This window comes from Sander lucioperca, chromosome 3 (assembly GCF_008315115.2).
Source record: "Sander lucioperca isolate FBNREF2018 chromosome 3, SLUC_FBN_1.2, whole genome shotgun sequence".
NCBI lineage: Eukaryota > Metazoa > Chordata > Actinopteri > Perciformes > Percidae > Sander > Sander lucioperca.
Genome location: NC_050175.1, coordinates 41703124 through 41728626, shown reverse-complemented (window position 1 = coordinate 41728626; position 25503 = coordinate 41703124). Strand labels below are relative to the sequence as shown.

Here is a 25503-nt window from a genome sequence, read left to right as displayed (position 1 = left end):
GTGTCATATATTTCAAAGGAATTGTTTGTTGTGTTATTGCGTTGTACTATCATGATAACTATAAACAGCGTTAACACTTTTACTGATGATACCTAGAAGCTCTGGTAAATGTAGCTGCTGCAGCACCAGTTATGTGATGCTGCCATCTACTGGCTGGCTTGAACTTGTCCTTAGATCATAATCTACTCATGTGCTGCGTGTGAATTCACAAAAAGAGAGGCTTTTCTTGGGTTTTGTTCCATCTTTAACTTCTAATCCGACTTAATGTTGTTCCAGCCTGCAAGCTCTGAGGAGCAAAAGAAGATTCACAAAGCCATGTCGTCAGGAGATTTGGTCAAAGTGGACTCCATGCGCAAGAACTCGCAAGATGGAAGGTTTGTTCTGCAACTTTGTCTTTATGTCTTGGCCTTAATATTAATAGTTAAGTTAAAAGTTAAACCTACATTGTGTAATTTTTTTTAGTTGATTCTTAGCAAAAAAGTTTGTTCTTTCACAAATATGTGCTCATTCATATGTAATTACTTCCACCAACTAATCAAACTATTCTCGTAAGCGTAGAATCTGACATTCAGAATCATTCAGAATACATAGGAGCGACTAGCTCGAATGATGGCAGCCATGTAGCGCCTCCATCTTTAAAATGCATTAGCCAAAGAGGGACATGCCTCTGCATTTCGCCCTCTTACACTCAGTGGCACCGTGACGAATGCCAGGGGGAGATTACTCGTCAGGGAAGCGAAAAAGAGAATTAAAACGACAACACGACAGGCAAAGCAACAAGACCAAAGTTAATATTGGAGTGGCTAGAACAGCTGCGTGTAAACGATGGAGAGAGCTAATTTCGGTTTCGGCCACCGTAGGAGGAAGGGCTAGAAAGTAATATTCAGTTGGTTGTCATATGCAATTTCACCGCTAGATGGGAGAAATTCTTACACAATGTAGCTTTAAAGTTAAAGCTGTTTTAATGTTGATAAATGTTGATCAATTTTGTTTTAATTGTGTGCAGGGTCCGTAAGATGCGTTTCTGGGGCAAGACAAAGTATGGGGATAAGAAGACGTCCAGAGAAAAGTTGATCTGTGGGGCTGATTCCTTGGATGGAGACTATGGAGACACTGGGCCATTGCTGGGAGACGGTGCGTCATCCAAAAGCAAATACATAGGACTCTCACGTTGGGTCCTTTTTTTTTAAAATCTTTGAAAGCCTGGAGTTAATTTGACTCACTTGCATAAAATCCTTTGTTTTTATCTGGTATCATTCCCCCTGAAGTGTCACTGACTGGAACCCTCTTTCACAGCAGGTCAGGAGAACATGTCGCCTCCCTGCAGTCCTGACCCGATGTTGGATCGGGGGTTCCGAGACTTGAAGGAGAACAAGGAGCCGTCTCCCAAGGTGAAGCGACGGCGCAGCGTTAAGATCAGCAACGTGGCTCTGGAACCTGCTCAGTGGCAGAACGACGCGCTGCAGATCCTCACCTGCACCAACGACTACAGGAGCATGAACGACTTCCTCATGAAGAAGGTACAGACAAACATGTCCGCTCTTGTTCTCTTCATACATATGGGTAAAGAGGATTGTACGGCATTCACATGTACTCCAACATCTAAAATCTCCCGAAGAACACAACGCAGTTTTGAGCTTGGATGTGGAGTTTTCATTATTTATTGATGTCTTCACACTCTTACCAGTCTTTTTAGAGCTACAGGCAGTCCACGTTCATGCTAAGATTGTGGTGTCATATTTTAGATCAACGACTTGGACACGGAGGACAGTAAGAAGGACACCATGGTGGACGTCGTGTTTAAAAAGGCTTTGAAGGAATTCCGTCTGAACATCTTCAACTCTTACTCCACAGCACTTGCGGTAAGTGCTGTCAACACTGTTTACATGATACATTTAAAATGATTTTATACACAAATACAAAAATTGTAATCAAATCAGTTTTTTTTTTTACATGAGGGCAGATAAAGGGCTAGATCCTTTACACTAGAACATTATTTCCAAAGTAGATAAATACTGTGCTCTTCCTGTGACCCCGATGTCTTCCTCCGCAGATGGACGACGGTAAGAGTATCCGCTACAAAGATCTCTACGCTCTGTTTGAGCAAATCTTGGAAAAGACCATGCGACAGGAGCAGAGGGACTGGAGAGAGTCTCCTGTCACAGTGTGGGTCAACACCTTTAAAGTTTTCCTGGATGAGTTCATGACTGAGTACAAACCTCTGGACAGCACACCCAGCAAGGTAAAGACACGCAACAGCCTCCCGGAAAATAGGATTTTAGAAGATGTCTGTAGACATTTTATGCTCCTTATTCTGTTTTGGGGTTTTGGGGAAATATATGTGTGTTAATTGCTGTGGGTCCAATAAGAAAGTTTGATGTGTAAGGAAAGTTTTTTTGAAGTATCTTTATAAACTTTAAATGTCGCGTGGTGTATAATAGTGTGTAAAAGCCTTCTGGGTTGTTAGTTTCTAGGGATTTTATCTATGGTGTACATTGTGTTAATATTTGTTAGTTATGCTTGCATATGCAGTGACATAACTTATTAAATACTAAAACATATCTGTTGTACTGTTTTGTCTTTTTGTACTACAGCAGGCACCTAAACCTGAACGCAAAAAACGGAGGAAAAAGGACACAGACATTGTAAGTCGCTCTGATTCTCATCATTACTACGTGATCTTGATCGTAACCAAAAGAACACTTTGCTCTAACAGCCAGCCCTTTACACCCCCATGTGCTCTTTGGAATAACAAGATATAAATACACCATCGACCAGAATAGAAAAGGCTATTAAAAAAAAATTGCACACATGCATGTGAAGGATAATATGCAAGTGAACTCCAAATGAACCTGTGCTCTGCTGCTCTCTGCAGGTGGAGGAGCATAACGGCCACATCTTCAAGTCCACCCAGTACAGCATCCCCACATACTGTGAATACTGCTCATCACTCATCTGGATGATGGACCGCGCCTGCGTGTGCAAATGTGAGTGTGCATGCAAAATATCACATCAGGGACTCGGGACACCTTGAGAATCCATGAATTTCATACAATATATTTGAGAAAAAAATATCTGGAAAAGGTTATAAACTTTTCTTCTTTTTTTTTTTTTTTTATTTAAACTGTTTTGGAGACCATGGCTGGCTTGGAAGAGGTATATTTTCTTATTAAAATGTGTTAAAGCATAACTCTCGCCAAAATGCAACCTAGGATCTTTTTGTGAATGTACCCGAGTTAAACGTTCGTTTAAAAGCATATTTAGGACGGAATCGCCACTTTTAAGATTTACCATATTCTCGTTTTTCGGTCAAATGGCCTTTTGAATGGGGGTGCTAGGGGCACTTTTATGCTAGCCTCAAAATAGCTATTTTTAAAACACTAAGAAGGCCGACACAACGTGAAAAGCTCGAAGTATCACCAGGGGCTCTACACCTTAACTACACCGGTGCACAAGAGATATACTAAATCTGTGGCTACTTGTTTTGATATCGACTTGTTTTGACTGCCGAGGTGGTAGTGGCCAGAAACAACAAGAGCTACGGTGAGTTGTTCAAAACCTCTCTTTTTATTAAACTCTGGGTACACAAACAATGTTCTCAAGGCTCGAGTTCATGTGTAGAGAGAAAAATTTAAATTAAAAAAAAGAAATTAAAATTGACAGCAAATTAATCATCACCGCCATTTAAAAGGTCCCATATGGTATACGTGAGATTTCCATGTCTGTTTTTATTATAAAGCAGGTCGAGGTGCTATATAAATACTGTGAAAGTTTCAAAACGCTCAGTCCACGGAGAAATGCACACAGCCTGTATTCAGACCGTAACTCTGACCACTCAGAGCACACTGGGCGTTTTTTCGTGAGGGGGGCTTAAAGAGACAGGCGCTAAAACAAATGTTTTAGACACAGGGTGAATACAGGTATATTCATGCTATGTTTACACGTGGCCAGCTATTTTCATAAACGGACATTTCAACCTCTAGGTTTTCAAAAATAACGTCGTGCACAGCTGTCAGTTTTCAGAAAAGTGTTTGTTTACGTGTACCCGTGTATATACTGTATGCCGTCAATGCCGTCAAAAGCATGCCAAACCTGTAGGTGGCAGTGTAACGAGAAGCTCAAGCCCACGTTAGCCAATCAGAATCCCGAAAATAGCAACAACAGCAACGAATCACTTCCTCTTTCTCTCTCTCAGCTGCCTAAACCTGCGTTTGTCTCAGTTTACATGCAAACGTGCAAACGAAGTTTTCCAAAATCTCCACTCTGGCCGGAGGTTTTAGAAAGAATCGTTTTCAGAGGCAAATTCTCCGTTTGCGTATAAACGAAGGGCACAAACGAAGGGAAATTTCTCAGTTTTTCAAAATAACCATGTACGTGTAAACGGGGTATAAGACAGACAGTATGAGAAAAAGAATGTGTTTTTTGTACACATTAAAGCATGTAAACATGTTTTAGTAGAAATCCAAAAATACAAGTATGAACCTGAAAATGAGCATAATATGGGACTTTTAGGAAAGTAATTGTTTTAGTCATTAATCAAGGAAAGAAATCCGATATTTGCTGGTTCAAGTTTCTTCAATATGAAGATTTGCTGCTTTTCTCCGATTTATGTAACTGAATATAATAAACTGAATATCGATTGGTGTTATTGTTACCTTGGGCTCTGGGAAAGGATGGCCTTTTTTCTGTAAACTTTTTTTCTAACGGTTTATTGACAAAATAAAAAAAATTAAAATAAAACACATTAAATGATAATAACAATCATTGTTAGTTGCAGCGGTAAAATATATGTGATGTTGAAATTGCAATATGTGTTTATGTGTTTGCACATGCATCAACATGTCACATACAGAGGGGAAAACCCTGTGACGGGATTTACTGTACGATTTCTCTACTTGACATTAACATAACTTGAGCAAATCTCTGAGTTACTTGTATTCTGCTAAATTCACCAAACAAGGTATTGTTGGTGGAAAGTTCAAATAATTGACATGTCCTTAAAATTGATGTCAGTGAGTGCTGGAACCCTGCCCCACACACACACACACACACACACACACACACGCGCACACACACACACACACACCATGTCTGTGGCAGAGCTGTGTTGAGGCTAGCCTCAGAGAGAGAACCCCGCCCTCTCTCCCTGTTCAGCCCTAATCAGATTGTTTTCAACTGGACTCATGGGGTCTTGGCTGTGTCCCTCCAGAGATTTCCCCACACAGTTTGTCCTTTATTCGCGCAGGATGTTTTCCTGACACCAGCCAATGCTGCTTTGGTTCCTGAAGCGATTGAAAAGATTTTGTTTTCTTTTGTCCTAACTTTTGCTGAATAATGAGGAGGCACTGCCTTTCCGTGGACAGTGGAAATGACCTGTTTGATTTCTCTGGTTGTGTTTATCCAGTGTGCCGATACGCCTGCCACAGAAAGTGTTGCCAGAAGATGACCACCAAATGCAGCAAGAAGGTCAGTCGGCCATATTGTGCGCACCCGCACATCAATGTCCCATGACACTAATTGTTTGGCTGTTGGTTTATTTACAGCAGCTAGTTTTATTTCTGCCACCTAATACACTGGCAGTGATAGTTCTTCAAAGACTATACCTAACGGGCTGAGAATATATATATTTTTTGGAGCATTAGCAATTCCTGTAAGCATTTTGAAATATTAGCATTTGTGGCTGTGTGCATGTGTATATACACAACATGTGTATGTGTTTAACAGAGTATTTTGTGTTTGTGTCTGTGAACAGTTTGATCCAGAGCTTTCCTCCAGACAGTTCGGAGTGGAAGTTTCTCGTCTGACTAATGACGAGAGGACGGTGCCTCTGGTAGTGGAGAAGCTTATCAACTACATTGAGATGCACGGCCTCTACACCGAAGGAATATACAGAAAATCTGGCTCAACCAACAAAATTAAGGAACTCAAGCAGGGACTCGACACAGGTGAACGATGCCAGCTGTCTTTTAAGGCTGCGAAACCTGGGTGGGATAGGAATACATGTGATTACTAAGTGTTGGTTTGGTTTGTCTGCATTCTCCTTGTTGACACACAGATGCAGACAGCATGAATCTGGACGACTACAACATCCACGTCATCGCTAGTGTTTTCAAGCAGTGGCTTAGAGACCTGCCTAATCCTCTGATGACATTTGAGCTGTATGAAGAGTTCATACGACACATGGGTAAGTGATCGACATCAAGTATTCCGTCCACAATAACAATGTATTATTGTGTAGAGGAGAAGAGACGTTTGTTTGCTGTAACAGTAAATGGTCCTTTGTTTTGTGGAATTGTCTCCTCAGCTTTGCAGGATAAAAAGGATGCGATCAGAGGAGTGTATTCCGTTATTGACCAGCTGAGCAGAACTCACCTTAACACTCTGGAGCGTCTCGTATTTCATCTTGTCAGGTACAAATCTGTTCCTATGGTAATCTTAGAGTAGGATGAATACATGAACTGCTTTATATCCTCCCTGATGGACTGTTCTAATACTGAATTCATGCTTTAGGGTCGCCTTGCAAGAGGATACAAACCGTATGTCAGCCAACGCCTTGGCTATAGTTTTTGCTCCCTGTATCCTGCGCTGTCCTGACACCATTGATCCAATGCAGAGTGTCCAGGACATCGGCAAGACAACAGCGTAAGAATACACTTAATGTCTGAATAAATTCTCCGCTTTTGCTGAAGGCAGTGGTTCACAAAGGTTGGGGCGGGAGTGGATCTTAAATTGTGTTAGAAATGGAAACAATTGACAAAGCTCTTTTCAGAGCTGATTTTGTGTCTCAGCCCTGACCATGATACTATTATTTCAATAAAAGTATGGTTAATTTGGCTTGCTTTGCTGCAGATTTCCTCAAAAGAGGTTGAGAAAGATTATTTCCAAATTGTGAGAACCACTGGCCTAAGGGAACATGTGACACTCATACTGTACTGTATAAATAAGACTGTAAAGAAAAGGGTTTGTTTGTTTGTTTACTAACTCGTCATTTTGCTGTGCAATGTATTTCCAGTCCTTCTGAAATGTTTTTGTGTACCTCCATAGGTGTGTAGAACTTATCATTTGTGAACAGATGAATAAGTACAAAGTTCGACTAAAGGACATCAGTAGCCTGGAGTTTGCTGAGAATAAGGCCAAGTGCAGACTGACCCTCATTCGACGGTCGATGGTAAGATCGGATAATATGACGAATACGCCTAACCCCACTGTTATCAGATGAATCACGTGTTTGCAGTGACTCATTACTACATCTACCTGACTGAGCCATCCTAAAAACTCAGTGTTGTACCTTCCCTGATTTCCTCCTTTTGTGAGCTGTTTTTTCTCCTCTCCAGATACTCCTCCCTAACCTGTCCTTTCCTTTACCCAGAAACCCGTACTAATAGCTGTTAGATTTATGAGCATAGCGCGCACTATGGTATGTATACACACACCGTGGATTACATGCCCAAATTATCATCCAGTGGTGATGTTGTTGTCGTACCGATCACTAGTGTCATCTCTTTAAATATCAACATTTGTCTTCTCCATCCCTAAAGCATGACTCATCACTTCACTTTGTCTCTGCTTCTGTGTTCTGTAACTGTCTCTTGAGGATGAAAGTCAGGATATACTGCAATCGTGCATTTGCTTCTAATTAGATTTACTGTACATTATGCTATGTGGAGTATGGAGCATAGAAAATGAACATTTTCAGCTTATTCTATGACTTAAATCTATTTTTTGCAAATACTGCCGGAAGAGCTTACATCAGTGTCACACTCTCATGAGAAATCTAAAATAAGAAATTGGAAATAGTGCTTATTCCATCTTGTGAACAGCTCATTGCATGAGTGGAATATGGTCTAAAAAGTCTTCTTTAAAAACAATTCTAGGGTTTGTGCACAATTAAATTGCCTTTACTTCACATGGCAATATTTAAAATGACCAACGCGTTGCAACCTGAAGACGCCACTCGGCTAGAAAGGCAGCAAATAAGTTGCTAGAATTGACAGACCTTGATACTGCACATTATAACTGACCTTTATGACGTTTTGGCATTACTGATCCCTCTTCTCTTTTGCTTCTCACTGTCGCTCTAAGCAGACAAATGCAGCTAAAAAGGTAAAGTTTGTTTATCGTGGTGTATCTACTTTTTAGTGCTGCTGTGCTGTTTTCAAACTTGGCTAGTCATTTCGTGTGTGAGTGAGTAGCTGCTTGCTAAAAGTGGTGAAATGTACTGTATATGGCAGCATGGGTTAGTGCTCGTCAGCTGCTTTTTTAATGTAGCACAAATGTAATATTCACATTAGTGAGAAGACAACATCTGCCCTTTTGTGTTTCACAGGGAAAAGGCCATGTACAGCGACTAAGCTACCACACACCCTCGCCTCCTGTAAGTCCCCGGCTGCCATCTGTGGCTCACCCCGTGATAGAAGAGAGTGCTGGTGAAGAGGGAGAGGACTCGTTTGCTCAAGTCTCAGAGCATCAGCAGGCAGCCATGCAGCAGGAGGAGAGAGTGCTGACAGAGCAAATTGAAAGCCTGCAGAAAGAGAAGTAAACACTGTCACTGCACATAAAATGTTCTAAAAAATGTTATGTGTAAATAACTCCAATAATTGGTAACTGAATTTACAAAAGTAACATGTCCAATTTGCATTTATTATAACTGTTAGCTGTGTCTTATCATGTGTGTTCAGCTCATTTGGTAATCTAAATAATGTTTGCCTCTGCAGAGAGGAGTTGACTTTTGAAATACTGGCTCTGGAGCCACGAGCATCAGATGATGAAACCCTGGAGTCGGAGGCCTCTATCGGTACAGCTGACAGCTCTGAAAACCTTAATGTGGACATTGAGGGAACTGTTTCTGACGTATCTGGTATGTCAGGGAAATGCAGGAAACCACAACTCACCTTTTAGTTTGCTATTTTTCATGTATAATCGGAGAGAAAAGATTAAAATAAACTTGCCTTGTCTTTGCCTTTCATTGCAGAGAGAGGTCCAGTCTTGACTTCCCCGTGGCCTCGGAGATCTGACATGACGAGCCCCCGACGGCACGCTCTCCGCCGGCAGCCTGACTCCCTGGACTCTGTGGACTCTTGCTCCAGTGTTTCCTCCTACTCTTCCTCATCACACTTCCAGCCATCATCCTCTTTCTCCTCTGCCACCACCCGGCGCTTTCGTTTCCACTCCAAGTCTCCCACCATGGGCTCAGGTCCAGCCCAGGCACAAGCACAGGCCCAGGCCCAGGCTCTTAATGCATCTCAAGCCTCCCGTTCTGACAGCATAGACAGTAGCCCTACAGGAGATCCGGAAGGCGCGTATGACGAAAGGCCCCAGTTTACCAGCCGAGGCACCTTCAATCCGGAGAAGGGCAAACAGAAACTTAAAGGGGCCAAGCATTCAACTCTGAGGCACTCCAGAGAAGGCAGTCGCCAAGGCAGGGACCCTCCAGACATACCACAGCAGCTGGTATTGTATGGCAGTAATGAATTCATGGTATGAAGAACACTGCGCCACCAAATCACTCCCTATCTATGTCCCTAGCAGGTGTATATGTTCTAAATGGGAGGTAATGCAATGGCGACTGATCTCCACTCCTCAAAGCACTCTTGCTTTGCCTTTCTTTCTTGAAGTCTGCAAAGAAGTGTCTCAAAGTGCCGTGTACAGTGTTTCCACCTCCAAAGGGGGGAGATGTACGGCAGAGGGACAGAAATTGGTGGAAAGTCTCCTTTTCTGTGGACTAAACTGCCACCCATGCTCTCACAGTGCCTCGGGCAGCTCTTTACTCAGCGCCAAGAGGAGACGCACTGAGCAGGAGGACAGAGAAAAGGGAATGTTGGAATGTGCAAAAGAGCACGCAGCATCAGGGAATGTTATGGAGCTGGAAAGCCGAAGCAGTGTATGACAGTAAATGAGAAGAAATCAGGCAATGTCAAGCGTCACGGATGTTACAGTGAACTTAAAGCTCACAATTATTAGCTGCTTTATGAGTTTACAGTTCATAACAATCAGTGTAAGCAGTGGTTGCTCTGTTACTACAAATTTATTTTTTTCCCTTATTTAATAAGTTTTAATGTCACAGAAATTCTTTTTAGCATTTAATATACAGGTATAAATACTGTACAAAGCCGGAACCCCAGCCTCTGCTGGGTAGTTGAAGTCATATTTATCTTTTTTTTTTTTTTTTTTTGAGTATCTTGGACAGAGATGTACGGATTGGGGCTGTGTGTGTGTCTGTGTGTGTGTGTGTGTGTGTGTGTGTGTGTGTGTGTGTGTGTCTGTGTGTGCGTGCGCGTGCGTGTGTGAGAAAGAGAAAAACCACTTCATGTGTTTAAAGTTTGTGCTGCTTTTTCCCCCCTTACAAGGGAAATACCGCCATCAAAGGGACCAAGTCAGCTGGCGCGTATTCGAGCCAAAGGGGATCCCAGCTCTGTAAAGAATGACGGAATTTGTATGAAATCCCTGCATTCACTGCTTAACAGCCATACAACAATTGTAATTGTACAGTGCAGTTCATATGTACAGTATAGTGGACAAATGCCATTTGATTCTTGAAACCTATTGTTACCCCGCCCCCTCCGACTCCCAAACCAATCCCCACCTCCTGTCTCTAAAGTGTTTGCTCAGTAGCAACCAAGAAAGAACATAAAATCAGTATGTCTTCTGTCTTTATTATTGAAAATGTTTGTTTTTGTCATTCAAGTGTATTTTTCCACATTGTCTATTGTCATTTTGCAGCCATGTCAAATTCCACAAATTGTCCATTGTGAGTACACACTGTATTTGAAAATAGGCTTTTTTCACAACAGACATTTTGACTTAATATATATATATATATATATATATATATATATATATATATATATATATATATATATATATAACATAAACACAGATGTTACTAATAACATTAATGTTGGCTTCATTTTATTCCCAGTAAACCATGACAGTGAGCCAGCATGCACAAAACCAGGACCCTGAAACTGCAGCAGCTAAATGGAATTCAGCCATCATTCATTTTATTATTTACACCTGTGCTTCTCCTACTGTGACATGTCAAAATATCTTCTGTTAAAAAGACACAGAAACACTAATTAATCAATAATATCTGATCCAAAGGAAGGATTTTAATAATAATTGAATAGGTTAGTTACAATGATCCATGGGCAATGATACCACAAACCAATATGATACGTACCAGTACAATTAGCAAGGGTGTAGGTGTGGGGACAGACCGGGAAATCTGTCCTCCTTCAATTTTTGTAACACATTATTTCTCTTACAGATGGAAGGTTCATGATTCAGTACACTACAGTCTTACTTGGTCCAGTAGACCAGTAGCTTACAGTGGCTAATTAGGTTAGCAAACCAGAAATAGTTGTGTCCTTTTCTGACTTCTGACTCTTCTCTACGTGTACTACTGTTACACTACATTTCAGCATTTACCATTATCCTGTAATTGTCACCACAGAGGCCATTGATAAGTAAAAGTTTCATAGGCTCACTTTAAGGAAGAGGCCCAAGTGTCTTCTGAATCTTTTCTGCCTCAAAGATAAATATGCATACATATCATAGATACATATCATTTGCTGTATTTTAGTAGCAAATATTACAGAGTCAATGGCCATGTTTTGATTTGTCTTACTGCATTTCATAATCTTTGACAACCATGGGTTTCATGTTATTGTTACTGCCGTGTCATTGCTTTGCCATGAAATGCTTCTGCTGCTTCTGTCCTCGTAAGTCATTTAACTGTTGAATTTAGAAGAGCAGAAGTTAATCAACCCAGTGGTCATGTCTTGGGCCTTTTTTATTGTCACAGAAATTACCATCTATTGTTGGTGGCCCATTTTCCACCTCTGGTATAAACAGATACTGGCTTTGCAATTATAAACCTTATGAACTTCTACAGCTATTGAAACTCACCATACCTCGTGTGTAGCCTAAAGAGAGCAGACATTCTTCATTTTGTTTTCATTCACATTTTGCAAAGTCCATTTGTTTAATCCCCTTTAAATATCACAGTCAGAATCAAAGTCAAAAGTGTGCAACAGCTAAAAGGGGCACAATCATGAAATGTAATGAGACAAGGTGTAATAACTTGCCAACCTTAGAGGCGATCAATAAAACATCTGTTTGAATTCTCCACCTGTAATGAAAGTGGAAAAAGAGATTTATTTTGGAGGACTTATAACCAAACCAAATGTAGTCTCTGTGCTCCACTGCCCTAATGAAAAAGATGTGGTTAAGTCAAAATATGTCTTATTGTAAATAGCCTTAAATGTAATGCAATCTTCTGCATTGTAATTACCCATATGTACCAAGTTTTTATGTCATGTTTGCTATCTAAACATGCATCAGCAGGCAGCTTGGTTAGTAAAAACAATGGTATATTTTTTCAAGCAAGAGGCACAACGTACTTTACAGAGATACAAGGCTAAAAGTAGTGGCGGAATGTTAAAGTACATTACCTCAAGTACGGTATTTAAGTACAATTTTGAGGTACTTGAGTATTTCCATTTTATGGTACTTTATACTTCTAGTCCACCACATTTCAGAGGGGAATATTGTACTTTTTACTCCACTCCATTTATTTTAAAGCTTTAGTTACTTTGCAGATTTAGATCGGTAATATAAACTAATAAATTAGTATCATCGTTAAGCTACCCAGCATTATATGAAGTAATTAAAAATAAGCCTCACCTTTACCAGCTTCAACATTAAAGTGAGGTACACATTAATGTATTAATAATTATAATCTACTTTTCCTTTGCAGGATATTTTTACACTGTAGTATTGCTACTTTTAGTTAAATAGAAGATCTAAGTACTTTTTCCACCTCTGGCTAAAAGTCAACCACAGGACATAGCTGCATGGCATTAAAGTGGAAAACAATACAAAATTGAATTTGCATCAAATAAATAAAACAACCTATAATATGATATGCCAATCCTATGAAATTCGCATTTTCCTAGGTAGCCTGCCTCCGACCCAGGTTTGTTTTGTCGTTTATGTAACCCATAATTCCCACAGCAGAATACAGTTTTTAAAAGCTCTCTTATACGTTTAACCCAACAGACTGACTCTTATTTCAAGATAAACGTGAGTGGACTGAATTCAGACGGTCACAAGAAACCAATTGACATAATTTCTTAAAAAAATAAATAAATAAATAAATAGATTAATTGATTAGAAATTACTTCCGGACAGCCTCCTGGTGACGTGGGCCACCTATCGAGCGACGCATGCGCAGAGGCCCAGTTTCACTAGCAGCAGCACCATCAGCAGGAGTAGCAGCAGCAGCAGCCGCCGCCGGGGAGACGGGAGCTTGTCGGTGTTGTTTATTTCACACAAGTTAAAGTTTTCTCTACAATGTCGGAATTTGACAGCAACCCCTTCGTGGACCCATTGGACATAAATCCCTTCCAGGTGAGACTGTTGTTTTCCTTTCTGTGTGCGAAGTTTTCAAGAAGCTGTTTTCGTGCAAAGTGAAGACTGAAAGAGATATGCTGTAACAAAAACCAGTTTGGTTGGTTGCTGGGTTTGGCCTCAGCGTTTCCTGACAGTAATCGTCACTATTATGAAGTATGACACATTATAGTCCAGTCGTAGGCTATTTATAAAGATTGTCTGTAAAACGGTGTATTTACGCTGTACGTGGGCTGTTAACTCACCTGCGCAGGTAAGCAGACCCACGAACAGGTGCCTACTGCTGCTGATATTTAGCCATCTACTGTGACTCCTCTTCAGCACGCCATTGATGGTACATTTTGTAAACCAGATCCTTAATGAGAAATGTGAGATTTAATGGCGCACTTTGTAGGTTTATATATAGCATCTTCATGTGTGTTTTCTTTAGTCTAATGAGCTCACATCCCAGTTTTTTTTTGTTTTCAGATCTAATGGCTCTATGACGTATGTGGTTATAGATTAACATTTGTCTTTGTGACGTATTTACTTAAAGAACAAACGCCATTGTGTTTCTTCAAACCTAAGGAATAGTGTTTTTAACTGAGAAAGATGTGGTCCAAGGGTCCAAGGCCTATAGAGTCTATTCATTAATGTGGTGAGAGACGAATAAGTGCCACTCCTGGACTGGTTGGGACACTGTCTGTGGGACACTGCTTGCTTCACACATGGCACCAGATAAAAACTGAAGGGTCATGGATTCTCAGCAATACATCATTACATCAAGTACTGCTCTTTTTCAGGATGCCTCAATCACTCAAGCCACCAGCGGAGCCCCTAAAAACGTTGGGGAGTTTAACCCATTCTCTGCAACTGAAATGGTTTGCTCCTTAATATTTTTTTTATTTATTTACTTTTTTAATATAACTACTGTATAGTTGATTGATAATTCAGAGGGGATTTTTTTTAGTTATTAAGCAATATTGCTTCACTCGTTTCACAGGGAACCCACTCTGGTACGACCATCCCCATCTCTGCTGCCACCTCTCAACCCGCCATCCTACCGACTTCTGTGGAGCAGAGTGCACAAGTAAGTCCGAAACACACATTTACAAATAAAGGAAATTAAATAAGCTGGTGTGAAATCCCATTTCAGCCATTTTATAGGTCAGCTGAGGTGAACTAACTGGGTGGCTTTGAATGCCTAAAACAATAGATAAGGTCAATAATAATACACTAATACTAATCATTAATTCATTAATAATTTAGTTAATGAGTGAATTGTGGAGTAGAGCCCTGATTTATAATGCATTTCTGAGGCTGATATCGATAATTGAGAGTTTATCAAAATCGAGAACACACCGGCTGTTATAGGATTCTTTTCCACATAAACACATAATATAAATTAAGTGGGGGAAGATGTACTCGGATCCTTTACTTATGTAGAAATAGTAATACCATAGTCTAAAATACTCCAATTAAAGGTCCTGAATTCAAAATGTGAAAGTACAGAAGTGTTATTAGTTAAATGAACTTAAAGTATCAAAAGTAAAAGTACTCATTATGCAGATTGGCTCTTTTGACAGTGTTACATTATAATAGAATATTATTATAGACTACTATATTCTGTTTATATCACTAATGAATACGTGTAAGAGCATTTTAATGTTGTTTATGTGGAGCCAATTTTAGATATTTTGTATACTTACTGGGTAAATTAATAGTATAGTACTGCATCGTATCATATAAGCATATCATAGGTTTTATGTAAAAGATACAAGTGTAAAATATATATAGTGAATTTAAAATAAAAATAAAATGGAAATACTCAAGTAAAGTACAAGTATGTCAAAATTTAAGTACAGTACTTGAGTAAATGTACTTAGTTGCATTTCACCACTATATAAATTAGATTTTGAATTAGGATGATTGTGACAGAAGAATTGTGACCAATTATGTATATTTTACACATTTTACAGTTCAAAAACTAACTTGCCAGTTTGATTTTGATGTAGCATCTTGTCACTTCTCTGCTGCCATATTTGCCAATACCAATATATCTGTTAAGCTAAAATTGGGTGATTGTGTCGCTTGATTTAAGTATTGATAGTCGGGCTATAGTAGTGCTTTGGCCTCGGGAGCTGGCGTCTTACACAGCTAAATTAGCTGTGGGGTGGATGTACTGTTACCAGTAGTGTGAATAAGGCATCAATAGGAGGAAAATTGCAGCAGGGAGTGATAATAGTGATGCAGTGACAATAGTAGTATTGTATCACCCAGCAGGCAAATGTAGCAGCTGGCCAGGCTAACCTGCTCAAACAGCAGGAGGAGCTGGAGAAGAAAGCAGCTGAGCTGGAGCGGAAGGAGCAGGAGCTCCAGAACAGGACCGGAGGCAGAGCGCGCAACACTGGCGGTAAGTAGTTGTTTTAGAAGCTGCGTGTAAACTTGTGTTGTACATACGGACAAGAAAAATTGACACCACTCACAATGTTAAAGGAACACGCCGACTTATTGGGACCTTAGCTTATTCACCGTATCCCCCAGAGTTAGATAAGTCCATACATACCCTTCTCATCTCCGTGCGTGTCGTAACTCTGTCTGCTACTTGGGCGGAGTGATTTGCTCGCAGCACCTGAGAAGCCCCGTGGTGAGGAGTAGAGAGTAACAACGGTCGTTTTCAGGTGTTGCGCTAATCACTCCGCCCAAGTAGCAGTGCTTCGCCTTCTGAGAATATAGTTCCCAGTATGTATAAGGTTAGAAGATGGCTCTGTCTGGTGCGGCCTCTAGCTCACCCAGTGAGAGCGTTCTCCCCATGTTGGCTGAGTCCTGCAGCGGCGCGGGTTCAAATCCGACCTGCTGCCCTTTGCTGCGTGTCATCCCCAATCTCTCTCCCCCTTTTATGTTTATCCACTGTCACTTCATAATAAAGGGAAAAGCCCCAAAAAATAATCTGAAAAGAAGATGGCTGCGTCTCATGTGACCTTGTTATTTGTACACCCTGTGACTATACAAATCACAACATGTAAATAGGAAAATGTTGGCCTTATTTTGTCACTTATTGGGAGCAGTAGGCTAGATGGAGCCGTTTACCTCCAGGATCTGTGCTAAGCTAGGCTAGCGGTGGGTGCGAAGATGAGAAGGGTATGTATGGACTTATCTAACTCTGGGGGATACGGTGAATAAGCTAAAGTCCCAATAAATTGGCGTGTTCCTTTTAATCCGGCTGTGATTATGTTTTTTTTGGTCTATCAGATAAAGAGAACAACTGGCCACCTCTTCCCAAATTCTTCCCTGTGAGGCCCTGCTTCTATCAGGACTTTGAGGAGGACATCCCTGAGGAGTACCGCAGGATCTGCAAGAGAATGTACTACCTCTGGATGTGTATGTACCCCTGCATACAGTATTTGCTTCATACCTGTTGTTTTTGAATATATAAGAGCCATTGATCCATAAGATAGTATGGTTCACATCTGTCTGTCTGGTTTGTTAACAAGTCAGTCTCATTTTTTAAAACTAATATGTGTAGTAACCCAGATCTACCTGCAGACTGAAGGGCTGGCAAATGTCAGCATCGTGACATCATGATTTACAACATAATAATCCTAGTTTTATATACGATATTAATAAATTAAGAGGCCATCTGAGAACCCTTGGTTTGTTGAATTACGTAAAATGGTTAATAATGTATCACAAATACATGAATCATATGCATACCGTAGTTGCTTTTTGGTGTTTTTTTTCATTTACTAGTGCAGTGCTTGGCCGATTGCTTGGCCTCCTGTATTGCTGCTTGCAGCTTTCTCCAGAACCATTGTACTCTTAAATAACTTACAGAAGGCCCCCAAAGCACTTAATATGCAACTGTAGGCCTGTACTACTGACTTACTGTCTACTTGTACTTCAGAGGAAAACATACATTCACAGAGAACGTTGCACATTCAGATTCTATTCACAAAATACCACAATTAAAATATGATGTATTAAACTATCCAGCATTATATTAGAGTTGAAAATCTCCACCTTGAAGTACATTGTGCTGACTGATAATGCCTCTCTTTTTACTTTAAAGGACAATTCCGGCGCAAAACGAACCTAGGGATTATTAACAGATATGTACCCACTCTGTCGTTCTCTGGGACATGTTTTCATGCTAATCGAATGAGTTTGGAGCTTGAAAGACGCTAGCGCGGACCGCTGATTAACTTACAACGCTAGTATTCGGGGCACAGGGAACGTAAAAACAAATTGCTATTTATACCACTAAAAAGGCTCAAAATATCACCAAACTTCAACGGTAGCATAATGAGGGTCCCTAAATGTTAACCGAAGCATTGAGAACTTTGTAAGTGTACAGACAGTTTATTGAAAAGATAGATTATAAAGACACTCGCGTTCATGTTTACATGCCGCCGCCGTCTTGGAAACCAGTCATGACTTACAGCTGGCAATGCAAACTAAAATCAAAAGCAATTTGCTCAATATATCTGAAATAATCGCACTCTGCATAACTTGTCTAGTGTACTTACTCAGTGGATAACTGTCCATCTGGTCTTTCCGGTCTGGGTCGCCAAAAAAGTACAAGTACAGCCCTGTTTATTCAGACTGTACAAAACACTGCGTCTCTTGGGCATCGCAACGCAACAGGTCCCACTCCTTGCAACACGGACACTCCTGTTCGGTGGCCATAGCTTCACAATGTCCGCAGGTACACCACCAGTTTCCCAAAGTACGAGGCTGTGTTGCGGCATTGACTACCGGTAGCTCTCTCTCTCTCTCTCTCGTAGCCCTTTCACGGAGCTCCCGCAGCTCTTCGTTCAATAAACTGTCTGTACACTGTACACAAAGTTCTCAATGCTTCGGTTAACATTTAGGGACCCTCATTATGCTACCGTTGAAGTTTGGTGATATTTTGAGCCTTTTTAGTGGTATAAATAGCGATTTTGTTTTTACTTTCCCTGTGCCCAGAATACTAGCGTTGTAAGCTAATCAGCGGTCCGCGCTAGCGTCTTTCAAGCTCCAAACTCATTCGATTAGCATGAAAACGTCCCAGAGAGCGACAGAGTGGGTACACATCTGTTAATAACCCCTAGGTTCGTTTTGCGCCGCAATTGTCCTTTAACTAAACATTTGAAAGCAGAACTTGCACTTTGCCGTCAATGGCGGTTTTATATGGCATAAGTAAAGCGAACGGCCGGAGAAATGTGCGCAACAAAACAACGTGCTGGAGATGCCCAACCTGTAAACTCATGCTGCAGCGCGGCTCGATCAGTCGCGGCTCGGCTACGGCTCATCTAGAGATTCAGCATGTCCCCTATTTCATCATTTGCATGTAGGTTAGACAGCAATGAGTTTTTGGCAAGAACCGCAATCAATGAGCCTTGTAGGGATTCAGCAACTCTCGCCCCCGCTGCTGTACATGTGTGGGGACACGCAGAGATATTCTGATTTTTAGATAGGTATGATGACATTTTTAACACTTTAGGATTTGGGTTTTCTCAGAATATGCCTCAGAGCTTTTTGTGGAACGTACATTGATTCACTTCGGTTGCACTCCTTTTTAAAATCCAGCAGTCAGAGTACAGTCAACTGTCAACTTGATTAAGGTTTTACTGAAAACATCACTCGCACCTATTACATCTTCCTACAGGGGAACCAAAGATTAACTAGAAAAATACACACAACTCTTATTTTTAGCTATTTAAATGCAGAGTGGTGCTTGTGTGTCTTTAGGTTGATGTCTTTGATAAGAACCAGTCCAGCTCATTGGTTTCCTTTGTGTCTCCTCCAGTCCACAGTGCTACTCTCTTCCTCAACGTGCTGGCCTGCCTGGCTTACTTCACTGCAGACTCTCAGTACGGCGTTGACTTCGGTCTGTCCATCCTCTGGTTCATCCTCTTCACCCCAGTGTCCTTCATCTGCTGGTACAGGCCCGTCTACAAGGCCTTCAGGTACGCCGTTTTACTCGTCTTGTGCTGACGATGTTCTTTGATTTGCATGACTTGTATGCAGGGTTTCCGCAGGGTCTTAAAAAGTCTAAAAAAAAGTCTAAAATTTCAAAATCAAAATGTTAGGCCTTAAAATGTCTTAAATTCACTCAAGTATTGTGTTCTAGGTCTTAAATAATTTAAAACGGGTCTTAATTTTCCTACGTCAATGTGACGCTACCTCTAATGTTCTCACAGCGCTTTAGATTTACGTGGTGTTGTAGTTTTTTCTGTCGCAAGTCCAAATATAATTTGCTGTATTACGACTACAAATGAGACCAACATGCAACTTATATTGCAGTCTAGTCTGCAATCTAGACACCAGTCCTATAATGCCAATGAGGAAATCTAGGAGTTGTTTCAGACAATGTTTCCGGACTCTGACATCTGACTTTGTTTTTGATGTTGTGATACATAGGTCTTAAATTTAATTCATAATGGTCTTAAAAAGGTCTTAAAAAGTCTTACATTTGACTTGGTGAAACCTGTAGAAATGCTGTTACATGACTGGATGTAACTGTTTTGTTGTACAGGCAGCAGAAACACATGCAGATGAACTAGTTAGCCGTGTTTTCTTTTTTTTTACTTTTACAAAACGTTGTGAACACCCTCGTCCTCCAACTCAGCCAGAAGGGTTAGAGCAATTGGAGACACCATGTACTCCATTAAAAATATTAGAAAATGCTAATATCATTTTTTTTTTTCTTGCTTACAGCTCAGTTCCTTAATTTGATTTTTTTTCTTCACCAAAAACCTTTTTTTTCCCCCAAGACTGAAACAGCATTTACACCTTTAAAGGTGCTCTAAGCGATGTTGGGTGACGTCACTTCTTGTTGACGTTCGAAGTATTGTCAAACAAAATGGAGGCTAGCTCGCCCCTCCCTCCTCCTCATCCCGTCACCTCCCCTTCCCTTACGTGCTTCTGCGCACTAACACCCCCAAATCCTTCTTGTCGGTTATTGGCTGGAACGCTAGAAGACTGTTTAGAAGACTTATTATTATTATTATTATTATTATTATTATTATTATTATATGTATTGAAACACAAGTCTTTAATGGAGGCTACAAATGACTGTGAATGTGACTTGTACACTTGAATGTCTTTTCATTTGTGTTACCTCTATATCTATAATCTGGCAGCAAACAAACCTCTTGAATACTAAATATCATTAATAACATGTCCTTTATGTTGTCTTTTTCCCCCCCCTCTCCAGGTCTGACAGCTCCTTCAGCTTCTTTTTCTTCTTTTTTGTCTTTTTCTTCCAAGTGGCAGTGTATATCATCCAGACTGTAGGGATTCCAAAGTGGGGAAACAGGTTAGTGGGTACATTATTTTAAACTGAACAATCATCTGCATGTTGGGTGAAGGTGTGGTGTAAATGACGGTCGTTCATCGCTAACGACAGGGGTCTATTTTCATTAGTAAGAGTGATTCTGTGCACTCTGCTTTGGTTAGATTCGTAGTAAATGTGGGTACGCATGGGTCCATTTATTTCTTCATTCAAGCATATGTATTTGTGTGTGTGTATTCTTGCCCTGTATCTCCTCTCTCGCATCTCTTTGGCAGATTCCTGCTGCCCTAACTTGTCTGGGTTACTGCTTTGTAAGTGTGTGGAACTTTTCTCTTTGGGTTTCTTTTCTATATCATGTAATATATTTTAGGCTTTTCAGTTTTCTATCATTCATTTTTTCAAACTTCATGCTTTACCATTGGTCACTGAGGAAGGATGTTTGTTCATTTCTCTTTAATTCAGAATGCCAGAAAATTCTGTTGTATACTGTACAGTACACACTCATTGTAGAGAAAATGTGAAATGACACATGGCTATTTGTTTGTATGTCTCTGTTGTCGACAGTGGATGGATCGCATCCATCAGCATGATCCGCACAAACTTGGCTGTGGCTGTGGTTATGATGGTGGTGGCCGGTTTTTTCACTGTAAACGCTGTCCTGGCTGTCATCCTACTGAAAATGGTACGCTATTGTAAAAGTTTTACAACTTCTCTTATTGTAAAAGAAACTTCTCTTCACAAAGAGGGACTATTGAGCCATGTTACAATTCGTACTTTTACATGTTACTATTTGAATATTAACCAAGTTTAATATATTTGCAGTCTGCATAAATAAAGTCCACACATACTGTATGTTTGCAGTAAAATTAAAGATTGCTTTGCCTAACCTGTTATTTTATTACTGGGCGGCTAACATTGATAAAATTCGGGCTTGGTGCAGCCTCTAAACCGGATTGGTGTGTCATGGAAGATAATTCTTCTCGTCCGTCTTCACTGACAGCTCTTGTTTATGCCCCTTTGGCCTCCTGTTGTCCTTCGTACATCAAAAACCCTATTGTACTCTCCACTGTAAAAATTTGGAAACAATTCAGGCAGCATTTCAAGCTACTTGCGCCCTCTCCACGCAGCCCTATTTGTAATAATCACCTGTTTCTCCCTCCTAAGTTGGATGCAGCTTTCGCTCTGTGGAGAGAGAGGGATTTGATGTTTTTGAAATCTGGATCTTGATGGTACATTTGCTACCTTTTAATGAGCTCTGTGCCAAGTACAATTTGCCCCAGTCGCACCTGTTTTTTTCAAGTCCAAGAATATGCACGCAAATACTTTGGTTCCTTTCCCCTTCTCCCAACGGATTCTTGGGTTGATGTGGTGCTCTCGATGACTAAGAAACGTAGTTCGATCTCAGCTTTATACAAATCTATATCGCCGGGGAGTCCAGTCTCTCTTACGGAGGTCAGGGGCAAGTGGGAAGGCGGCGCTTAAGTTTAATTTGACGGACAAATGGTGGGAAAGGGCTCTAATTAGAATAAATTCCTCATCTTCTTGTGGATGTATAAGCTTTATTCAATTTAAGGTCCTACATAAAATTCATTTTACAAAAGCTAGGCTAAGCGTTTATTCCCAGGTACTGATAATATCTGTGACCGATGCAGCTTATCGCCAGCTGATCATACCCATAAATTTTTTCTCTGTCCAAAATTGGTAGAGTTTTGGTCCTCTTTTTTTCAACATATTAAGTAAAGCCCTAAACATCACACTTGACTACAGTCCTTTGACAGCTATCTTTGGGGTACCTCCTGCACCGGTCAGTCTCTCCAATAAACACTTGGATGTTATTGCTTTTGCTCCACTCATTGCCCTTAGACGTATTTTATTACACTGGAAAATCCCCAACCCTCCCCCTGCCACATCCTGGCTGTCTGATTTGATGTCTTTTCTGGCATTAGAAAAGGTGAAATATAACCTGAGAGGCTCATCTGCCCAATTCCACACAAGATGGCAGCCTGTCATTTCCTATGTTAACACTCTTACCTCTCTGGACCCCATCTGATTGTTATCGCATCTAAGTTATTATTTTTCTTCTTGAAACAGGCGTCCTGGCCATCCTCTCTCCTTATGGTGTCCATTTCAACTTTTTTTTTTTTATTTATATTGGTGCATCTCTGGTTTTCAATAAAAATACATATATAAAAAAAAAATTAAAGATGGCAGTGCCTTATAAGCAATTGAACTTGCCCAAAATAGAAAATCGAACATGGTGCGGCATACATATATAAATATGGGTATTCCAACTGTGGCTTCATTTTGTTTATTTTCGCTCCAACACAGTGATAGACAATCATCACATGTGTTTTCATTCAAATAAATATAATAGTTTATGAGGAAATGGCAAAAAAAATAAAACTGCCCAAAATTCCCTATGTTGCAATGTTATTAAATTCTTGGAAAAAAACCTGAACCACCAAAGTTCACTGCGATTTATTTAGATTTGAGATATTATCCTAACTAATGACACCATGATCTCCTTGTGATTCGTCTTTTGATCTGATTTATAAACCTGTCCCTCCCCTAATCTGTACTCCTTTTCCTATATCCCCAGGTCCACTCTAAGTACAGAAGGACAGGTGCCAGCTTCACCAAGGCCCAGCAGGAGTTCTCCACGGGAGTCCTGACCAACCGAACTGTCCAGACTGCTGCAGCCAGTGCTGCCCAGGGAGCCTTTGGCAATTAGAATGTTTCCCACATCCTTCAGTGCTTCAGGCTAGTCTCTTCTCTGACCAACATAGCCATGTCCCAACATACTTCAGTGTGTTTAGGGGCTGGGGGGTTTGATTATTTATTGAAAAGGGCCAAAAAACAAGTAACTTATGAGGAGGCAAATTATTCTCACTACGTCAGCCGAGTGACATTCTCCACTTATAAACTTTTCAAGAGACTGTTGTATAATACAGCAGACGAGCTAGAGTTCTTATACAAACACGCAATGTTATTATTGTCTTTACCATCCTCATCAGTATACAGCTAAATGTATGCCATCACCAGTTATTCTGGGACATGTAGGAAGGAGTAAGAAAACTGAAGTTGAATACGCCTAAAACAAGGCCAAGAAGGAGGCAGAGTGGGTATGACAAAAATGAATTGGCAACACCTCATCCCAATATAACTAACTGGAATACATTTAACATAGTCAACTGAAGTAAGTAAGTATGTGCGGCGCACCACTGAACAGGGCTGGGGTTTAGTGATAAAGTACATATAATTAAATCCCGTCACTCTTAAATACGCTGGCAGAAAGTATTAGGATTTCTCTATCTCACAGTTCATGTAGAAATAACATACTAGGGCCTCGAAAATAAACACTGCGAAGAGTTGGGATTATATAAAAAGCATACTTGACATGAGAATGTTTAACCATCATTCAATGATGGATCCAGATAATGTGTGTATACATATTTTTGTCATTACAGCAGCACGTAGAGCGTTACAGGGTTACCATTCTATAATTCTGCTAATACTAATTCTAATACATGCACTACTGGACGCCCTGTAAGAATCATCCATCCTACACTACTGATGAACGCCGTTGCTGTTCGAATTTCGCTCAAAATTAGTTTTCATGTGCATATAACACTGTATAGGATGATGATTAATGAAGGTGACGGGAGGGTGGAAGGTTTTTCTTTCTACTGGTTTCATCAGTTTACTGATTTAGATGAAGTGAGACAAAAAGCTCTTCTTCGGGCAATTGAAGACGTAGTTTGTGTGACGGCACATTTTAATTTATGTTTAGTTAAGAATATGTTTTCAGGTATAGTATGGAGCCTTGCTGTGATTAAAATGAAATGCAGGGTGCAGCTTTACTACCGTAAAGTTACTGACATAGTATAGAATGTAGACTTATTTACTTAGCAGTGTATTAATGAGCAGAAAGAACACAATATTTATCTGTCGATTATCCAGTCTTGACTTTATATTCATGGTAATTATACTGCAGACCAAAGTCATGTGTTACTGAATAGTCGCAGATAGTTTGTATTTTTTTTTTAGCTGCTTTCTACCTACTTGTTGTTTGGTATTAGCATTTTTTTTCACATATTTACTTGTGAATATATATATATACTGTCCAATTCTGATCTTCTGTTACTGTAACACACGGAATCACTTTGTTTAGGTGTAACCTCACAGTGCCTTTCAGCAGATGTAACCCACCGATTTTTGCGTGGGGATTTAAGCACAAGGCTGTTGGTTATTAGTGTTTTGTCTGATTTTGTTTGTCTTAATAGAGAAGCGTGTTTTATGGTGATGTTTCCCTTTGATGATCAGAATGCATTAAGGTGTCTTGTACATATTGGTGACTTATTTAAAACTGAATTTACTGAGGGGGGAGGGGTTATTTGCTAGAAATTGGTTCTGTCTTAACATAAATAAACTGTAATTTTTTTCATCTTTTGAAAATGTAATCATGTAAACGATTGCCTGCTAAGTAAAGACATATATTCATACTGTACATACCAAATGTCTTAGCTACATGATGTAAAATACACAGACGATGTATCTGTGTAAATGTGTAGCTAGATAACAAGGAGGTTATGTTCCCTGTGAGTCGGCTACCCTCGTTCTGTTGTTAGAAGCAACGTTTTCATTATTCTCAATCGTGTTCCTAATGGACAAATCTGTTCACTGTGCAGAGGTACAAAACAATTGACTCCATAATCAGTATGAAGAAATTGGTGACTTAATTGCTGTATGTTTTAAAAATGTAAGCAGGAAGTATCAAATTTAGCTGTGTGGTGTACAGGTGTGTGAATGTAAGCTGGGAAGATCTGTAGAGGAGCAAC

At 40.2% G+C, this 25503-nt stretch overlaps 2 protein-coding genes across 13 annotated transcripts in view; both read left to right on the top strand.

Moving 5' to 3' along the window:
• The window catches only part of myo9aa (myosin IXAa), a 132337-nt gene extending 121684 nt beyond the window's left edge, over positions 1-10653 (top strand). For 6 of the 10 annotated variants that reach the window (XM_035999903.1, XM_035999904.1, XM_035999906.1 and 3 more), the window contains 17 exons: positions 277-374; positions 1007-1134; positions 1300-1520; positions 1746-1862; positions 2054-2242; positions 2595-2645; positions 2876-2987; positions 5405-5466; positions 5753-5945; positions 6056-6184; positions 6305-6410; positions 6511-6642; positions 7045-7168; positions 8083-8103; positions 8327-8535; positions 8715-8857; positions 8972-10653. In XM_035999903.1, coding sequence (XP_035855796.1) covers positions 277-374; positions 1007-1134; positions 1300-1520; positions 1746-1862; positions 2054-2242; positions 2595-2645; positions 2876-2987; positions 5405-5466; positions 5753-5945; positions 6056-6184; positions 6305-6410; positions 6511-6642; positions 7045-7168; positions 8083-8103; positions 8327-8535; positions 8715-8857; positions 8972-9483 — 2547 coding nt within the window. In that variant the 3' untranslated portion in view covers positions 9484-10653. The remainder of the gene's footprint in view (positions 1-276; positions 375-1006; positions 1135-1299; positions 1521-1745; positions 1863-2053; positions 2243-2594; positions 2646-2875; positions 2988-5404; positions 5467-5752; positions 5946-6055; positions 6185-6304; positions 6411-6510; positions 6643-7044; positions 7169-8082; positions 8104-8326; positions 8536-8714; positions 8858-8971) is intronic. The other 4 variants (XM_031290011.2, XM_035999902.1, XM_031290005.2 and 1 more) reach the window with 2 other exon arrangements.
• Positions 10654-13224: 2571 nt separating this feature from the next.
• scamp2l (secretory carrier membrane protein 2, like) lies at positions 13225-25172 on the top strand. 3 transcript variants are annotated; one of them, XR_004896971.1, is made up of 10 exons: positions 13226-13410; positions 14193-14270; positions 14393-14479; positions 15670-15802; positions 16642-16770; positions 19178-19337; positions 20588-20689; positions 21230-21347; positions 23265-23745; positions 23785-25172. XR_004896971.1 is itself a non-coding variant. In XM_031290062.2 (9 exons), exons 1-9 carry the CDS (start codon positions 13354-13356, stop codon positions 23394-23396), a joined length of 993 nt encoding a protein of 330 aa, XP_031145922.1. In that variant the 5' UTR covers positions 13225-13353; the 3' UTR covers positions 23397-25172. The 3 variants fall into 3 exon arrangements, 2 of the variants coding, with proteins under 2 accessions (XP_031145922.1, XP_031145921.1); XM_031290062.2 differs by having other exon boundaries at positions 13225-13410; positions 15673-15802; positions 23265-25172; XM_031290061.2 differs by having other exon boundaries at positions 23265-25172.
• Positions 25173-25503: the final 331 nt, after the last annotated feature.